The 7,179-nt window shown below is 37.8% G+C and overlaps 1 protein-coding gene across 1 annotated transcript; it reads left to right on the top strand.

Annotated features, from left to right (window-relative positions):
- Positions 1-1,768: 1,768 nt before the first annotated feature.
- Positions 1,769-6,236, top strand: LOC129744795 (ATP-dependent DNA/RNA helicase DHX36). The gene is made up of 6 exons (XM_055737500.1): positions 1,769-1,922; positions 2,355-4,266; positions 4,326-5,175; positions 5,242-5,391; positions 5,454-5,582; positions 5,649-6,236. Exons 1-6 carry the CDS (start codon positions 1,863-1,865, stop codon positions 5,923-5,925), a joined length of 3,378 nt encoding a protein of 1,125 aa, XP_055593475.1. The 5' UTR covers positions 1,769-1,862; the 3' UTR covers positions 5,926-6,236.
- Positions 6,237-7,179: the final 943 nt, after the last annotated feature.

Raw genomic sequence — 7,179 nt, 5'->3', positions numbered from 1 at the left:
AACGATGCAACGCGATCAAACGATGAATATTTACCTTTTTATTGCTGCAGTGGATGAGAAAACAAATCAACTTGCTGCCATTATTGATGCTTGGATTGGTTCTGACTATGGTTGCCACATGACAAATTTATCGAGAAAACTACAGATTTTTGAGCTGATTTCGGGTATAGATTCTGTACGTGTAGGTAACAAATTTTTGTAATCTGGTACAGATTTTCATCGTTTTCCTAAAGCTTGATTTGAAGTATGGTCGAGTCAAATCGGATGACTATTTAAAGACATAATCAATAAAAGGTACGAAAACTAAAAGAATTTTTTTGAATGAAAATACATAATTTATTATGACAACGCTGCTATCCCTAGATAGGCTTTTTATTCGTCAAAGTTTTTTTTTTCTGGGATATTATAGGCTTTTCCAATGCAGTCTTGACGTTTTCAAGTGGTTTTATGAAAAGGTTTTGTAAAGGTTGTGTAGCTGCTTTTCAAACCGAAATTAAAATGAATTATAAAAATCGATCGGAATTCGCGTTGAGTTTTGGGAGAGGGTTGTGTTAGGGTTCTGTAGCTATCCTGAAGGGAATTTATATTGTGCTCTTCCCAAAATACGCTTCACAGCCATCAACGCATTCTCAATGCAATTAAAAAACCTTGCGATTTTTGTATAAAACCAAGAAGAGTTTAAAATGTTACTTGGGAATCCTAATCCCTGCAATGTCAATTATCACAATCATGAAAATTATGACAATAAGAAAAAATTTTACAGTTGTTTTAATTTTGAAATTTTGTTAAATTTCAACATTTTCAACATTTTTTGCCGTTTTAACAATATTGACAATTTTTACATTTATCACAATTTTGACCATTTCGATAATTTTGACATTTTGGTTACCTATGACAGTTTTAATAATTTTTGAGATAATCAAAATTCTGTCAATTTCGATTATTTTGACAAATTGGAAAATTTTTCAATTCCGACAATTTTGTCAAAAATGTTCTCTTAAGAACAATTTGACAATTTTGAGAATTTAAGGAAATTTAACAATTTTGCAAATTTTAATTTTTTTTTACAGTGGTGCCGAATTTTGAAAAATTTGACAATTTTTGACAATTTTGACAATTTGTAATTTAAGTAAAATTTTGAATAGTGTTCCTCTTGAAAACTTTGAAAATTTTGGTTATTCAAGAATTTTGCCAATTTGTACAATTTTTTATCTAACAAAATCAATTTCTAGTTGAAATTTTTAGGAAAGATTGACAATTCATTTTTACAATTTTCCGAACATATGCAAATTTTCTACGAATTGTGCTGAATTTTGTGTTTTTTTTAATATTTTAACCCGACAATAAATTGTACCTGCTCTTGCTGGTATTTAAAAAAAAAAATCAATGTAAATTAATTAATCATAGAATCGTTCACAGAAAACCGATGTAAAGTTTTTGTTCAGTGCATTTCTCGATATGTTTATGCGTCCATTCCGTTATATGTTGGGATGGGACAGAACGTCAAAAAATCAGAAGAAAACATTCCCCCTTATTCTGCGCCGCGCGTGAGGTGACGATAGTCGAGTCACCCGATTCCAGTAGTCGCTTTAGGTGAGAAAAATCTTTTAGAATGAACTTTTTGAGTTCTTGTCCTAATCTATTAGTCACCGTGAGTGACAAACCATATGCTCTGTCTCATCGGCTTCGGGACTAAGGTGACAAGACTCACGTGACTCCGACTCGGCTCGACTATCGTCACCTCACGCGCAGCGCAGAATAAGGGGGATTATGGTTTGATCTGAACACAACGCAGCGAAAAGTTTTTCAGAAATTTGGGAGATTATTGCGTTTTCCCAGTCCAGAAACGTCCTGGAACGGTAATGTCCACCGGTGAGAACTCCCTGGAAGAAAAATTACGATCATTTCGACTCGCTAGGGAGGTAAGATTCAGTTTTAAAATAATCTGACGGTAAGGCGGCTGTCGGCAACATAAAATTTTGTTCTGAATAGGGGATTGTGGGGTGAATTGTTTCATTCAAGATGGTTAATTAAAAAGCTATCCATATCCATGTTTTTTTTAAATTAAAATTTTTTTAATGTTTAGTCTATTTTTATTGAACTTTCTATGACTTTTTGTATCGAGCAAACTAATAATAGCTGAGAAATCCTTGTTATTTCTTTTTATCAGAAATTTCAAAAACTTATTTAAAAAGGATTAGGTACAATTTTGAAATAAGATTCTGAATTTTTTTAAGTCTACAATTTCAATATTCTTTGTACTGTTTAGTCACATTTTTTCAACTTAAAAATAACCACAGATTTTCTTATAGCGTTCAATTCACGTTACTTATCATCAACAATTTGAATTTTAGCGGGATCAATCAACCTCAGCTATTGTCCAGCACGAAGCTGAGGAAGAACGGATGGACAGCCGCCATCCTTACGGTGGTTATGGAGGCGGTGAGCCGGGTCGAAGGAACGATCGGCCCAAAAATCTACGGGGCAAAGATATCGGAATGTTCTATGCGAATCGGCGTGGTCGAGGTCGTGGCCGAGGGAATAACTTTAGCCAAGGGGATCATGGTGGTGAGGGTGGCCCGTGGAGAGGAGGGCGGAATCTACAACGTCGCAAAAATCGGGAACGAATGGCCTATGAAAACGGGGACGGTGGCCGAGATGCAGCACGATTCCGTCAAGCAGGGGACAGCCGAGACGACGATGTAATTACGGGTGGAGAAATAGAAAGACCACCACCTGGATTGAAGGGTAGAGCGCTAGGATTATTTTACAGGGATCGACAGACTAAACGAAAGAAAGAGGCCGAAAAACGGAAGGCAGTCGATATTACAATTCCACAATGGCAAATTGATGAAATACGAAGGCATTTGAATCTGGAAAAAGGTCAAGAGAAAGTAGATTTTTTCAAGCACTTTGTTGAAAATAATGAAATCGATTCGGTGTTCAAGAATGAATATTTGAGAGTCATTGAAAAATCGCTATGTCAAGTTATAGCCGAACAAACTGCGCATGAAGATGGGAATACGACTATTGATGAACCAATTTGGAAGGAAACACGAAACGAACAGTTGTATGAGGAATATATGGACAATGACAATGTCAACGAGCTGACAAAATTCCGAGAACGGTTGCCGGCATTCAATTCTCGGAGGGAAATTTTAGAAATGATTGATAAGAATCAAGTTATTCTCGTGAAAGGAGAAACTGGAAGTGGGAAAACCACACAAATTCCACAATATATCTTAGAGCAAGCAACTGCGGCCAAGAAAGGCGTAGATTGTAGAATTATTTGTACTCAACCGAGGAGAATTTCGGCAATAACACTCGCTGAACGTGTGGCAGCCGAAAGAGGCGAGTCTCTTGGACGATCTGTCGGCTATCAAATTCGTTTGGACTCCAAAAGACCACGTGATGATGGAGCTTCCATAATGTTCTGTACCACGGGAATCGTTTTGACCATTCTGCAGAGCGATCCATGTCTGAAAGGTTACTCCCATTTAATCTTGGATGAAATTCACGAAAGAGATGTCATTACAGATCTTTTACTGGCGATTGTGAAACTCATTCTACCTTACCGAAAAGATTTGAAGGTGATACTAATGAGTGCAACTCTAACGGCTGGTACGTTTTCGAAATACTTTTTCGATTGCCCAACTGTAGAAATTCCTGGAATAACCTTCCCTGTTGAGGAAATCTACTTGGAGGATATAATCCGAGAACTTAACTTTCACGAGTTTACTGATCAGTCGAGAAGATGCTATCTTAACAGTCGACAAGCTTTAACATTCTTCGATTTTATTGATCGTTATGTAGCCAGTCTGCGGGGCCAGTATCCTCCACGTGTACTTCAAACCATCAGCAATCCTCAGAGTGAGCTGTCTCAAAATGATCTCATCGTAGCACTGATACATCACATAACAGTTTCAAAGCCAGAAGGTGCGATTCTAGTGTTCCTACCAAGCTTGGCGCAAATTTCCGACGTACACAAACTTTTAACCGCTGATCGACAGCTATCTCAAGAAAGCACACTCATCTACCCGCTGCACTCAAAAGTTCCTCAGCTTGATCAGAAGGCAGTGTTCAGTCGCCCAGCCCGAGGAGTACGGAAAATCATTCTCGCTACCAACATTGCCGAAACATCGATAACCATAGACGATGTGGTTTACGTGATAAACGCCGGTCGTCATAAAATCAACATGTACGAGGATGGCGTTTCGACGTTACGTGACGAATGGATTTCCATATCGAACGAGATTCAGAGGAAAGGTGAGAGAATTTTAAATTTTCTTATAAAATACCTTTTTAACTGATTTCCTCATCTCTAGGTCGTGCTGGTCGTGTGCAACCGGGCATTTGCTATCATTTGTATACCCGAGCACGACGAAACGTTCTACAGCCCAACACTCCACCGGAAGTGCTTCGGGTTGCACTCGAAGAAGTTATCCTCAACATCAAAATCCTGGGTCTTGGTGATGCGCGACGTTTCATGGAACGTTTGATCGACTGTCCAGATGAAGATGTCATACAGAAGTCGCTCACATTTCTGAATCAGATAAATGCGCTGGACAACAATGAAACGCTGACCCCGTTAGGGTATCATTTGGCTCGGCTTCCCATGGACCCGAGGACCGGCAAAATGGTTCTGTTGTCCAGCATTTTCAGTTGCACTGATCCGATAAGTTCGATCGCTGCCAGTTTGTCCTTCAAGGACGCATTCTACAAACCCTTTGGCAAAGAGCTACAGGTGCATGCCGCTAAGAAAAGATTCGCCGGCAGATATCATAGCGACCACATGATGATGGCTAACGTGATAAGTCAGTGGAGGACTTTACAGTACAAAGACGCGCAGAGCTTTGCCTATAGAAATTTCCTCAACCTCGCTACGTTGAACCAGTTGTACAGCATGAAGGGTCAGTTTTGTGAGTACCTACATTCAGCTAAGTTCCTTGAAACTGCACAGATCGAGGCCAAAGAAAACAATCGTAACTCGACGAATGACAAACTGGTTACGGCAATCATTGGAGCAGGACTTTATCCTAATGTAGCATTTGTAAGGAAAGTTATTCGAAAGCGAAATTCCCCGGATGGTCGTTCCATTCTGGCTATTTCCGGTTTGGGTAGGGCAACAATCCATCCATCTTCGGTGAACGGAACGCTTGCAGATTTCGAATCTAAGTATGGTCCTTGATCGGTTTTAACATATTTATAATTAACTTTGATTTTCTTTTATTCTCTTTCCAGTTTTGTAGTGTATTATGATAAGCAAAAAATTTCTTCTCTAACCATTTTTGACACCACCGTTGTCAATCCGTTTCCACTGTTCTTTTTCGGGGACAACCACGTGGAAACCGAAGGTGATTACGAGTTGATTTCCATAGCCGGGCATTACTGGTAAGAAGATAAATCTTAAGGTATTAACTGAAAATTGAAATGACTTTATTTTGTATTTTAAGTCTGAAATGTAACAAGGAAACCTACCGACTGATACAGGACCTCCGGGAAGGATTCAATTTGTTTTTGCAGAAGAAAATTTGTCAACCATCCCCGGTAGATTGGAACGGCGAGGAAGGAAAGCTGTTGAGGTAAGTTTCGATTTTGGTATACACACATCCAAATGGGTTACTGAGAACCGTCCTCAACCTTTTCAGAGCAATAATCCAGCTGATTACGATTGACGGAATGTACGAAGATGGGTTCGACGATGATGACAACGCCCGGGAAGGGTTTGATGAAGATTTCGATGAACCGGGTTCCTACAACAGGGGTGGTCCGAACTCCAGAAGCTATAATCCCGAGGAGATTCAACTATTTGACGAAGACGAAGGGTTCGATTATTTCAATAATGATGATCTACCGACAGCATCCACCAGTAGCAGCAGCGGCGGCGGGGCTGGATCCTCACGTGCTGGCACCAGTTGGCGATGATAAGATGTTGTTGGTTTTTGGTTGATATTTTTTTATTGTTTAATTCTTGAATGCGATATCAGTTAGGTGGTAAAAATCTAAAGTATTCCAATAAGTTAATTTTTCATTTTTTTTTAAAATATTTTCAACAAACTAGAAAATATTGTTTCCCATTTATATTAATACTATTATTGAACTAAACTCATCGGAATTGTCATAGCTAGTCGTTTTGAATTTATGGTGGTTTAAATCCGCACCTTAACATGATAATTGCACATTTTTACGAATAAATAGAACCTTTTGTGAATTAAATATTTGAAGTTTTGTATTCCTAACGACATGAAGAAGTCTCAAACAGCGAAAACCATGTACAGAGTTCGAAAAAACTAATGACAAGACTTTGAAATTAAAAAGAAAACTAACATTATTCCCTGAAATAATAAGGCGAATTGAACTGAAAAACCTTCACAAAAAAACAAATACTCTACATTGAAATTGAAACAGAGCATTCAAAATTTAATTATTGTTACAAAAATAACAAAATACAGCTTGAACTCAAAAATAAAAAACAAAAATGAAAAAAAATAACAAACTTGAAAAATTGTCAAAATCACAATGCTAACCAAATTGATAAAATTGCAACAATAGAAGTGCAATAAGACAATAAAATTCTGCAATTTCAAATTTGTAGATTTAGCCTTCATTGATTTTTTTTTCCATATTTGTCAATTCTGTCATTTTTATAAGTAAGGTACACCGGGGCAAGTGCAAACGTTCATCTTTTCTCTGTTACAAAAAAAGTAAAAAATATTTCTTCTTCTAGAAATTGTTGTTTAGACCCAAACAAACAATCTGACATAGATAAACTAAACTTTCTTTAAATTTTTCACTAAAAACACGGCACTGTTTGATCACACACGAATTCAAGTACGTACTAGACATGAACAGTGTGTTTATGTTTTGCATATTTTGGCTACAAAAAAGGGCAATCAAATCCGAATTTTCGTTAAAAGGTGAGTGTTTGAGACCGATATTCAAGTGAAAGCAGAAAATGTATGATAAATTTTCATTACACCCCGAAAGTTGTGAGAATAATATTCGCTCTTGTCAACCCACACTGTGGGGCAAGTGCAAACGACACTACCGGGGTAAGTGCAAACGCACCTTTAAGCCATGCAACATCAGTCATTTCAGAAAATTCATCACCAAAATGGTTCAGCATTATATTAAAATGGTCAGAAGGGGTATCCAGAGTGTTGTATCGCAAGCGGATGT

Source organism: Uranotaenia lowii, chromosome 2, assembly GCF_029784155.1.
Source record: "Uranotaenia lowii strain MFRU-FL chromosome 2, ASM2978415v1, whole genome shotgun sequence".
Taxonomy (NCBI): Eukaryota; Metazoa; Arthropoda; class Insecta; order Diptera; family Culicidae; genus Uranotaenia; species Uranotaenia lowii.
The sequence above is the reverse complement of the archived record's forward strand: the minus strand, read 5'-3'. Positions and strand labels throughout refer to the sequence as shown.

Excerpts from the sequence above, each read along its gene's own strand:
- LOC129744795 (XM_055737500.1), top strand. The coding sequence starts at position 1,863 with ATGTCCACCGGTGAGAACTCCCTGGAAGAAAAATTACGATCATTTCGA. Across the intron at positions 4,267-4,325 it reads GAACGAGATTCAGAGGAAAG|GTCGTGCTGGTCGTGTGCAA; the intron begins GTGAGAGAATTT and ends CCTCATCTCTAG. Across the intron at positions 5,176-5,241 it reads CTTGCAGATTTCGAATCTAA|TTTTGTAGTGTATTATGATA; the intron begins GTATGGTCCTTG and ends TTCTCTTTCCAG.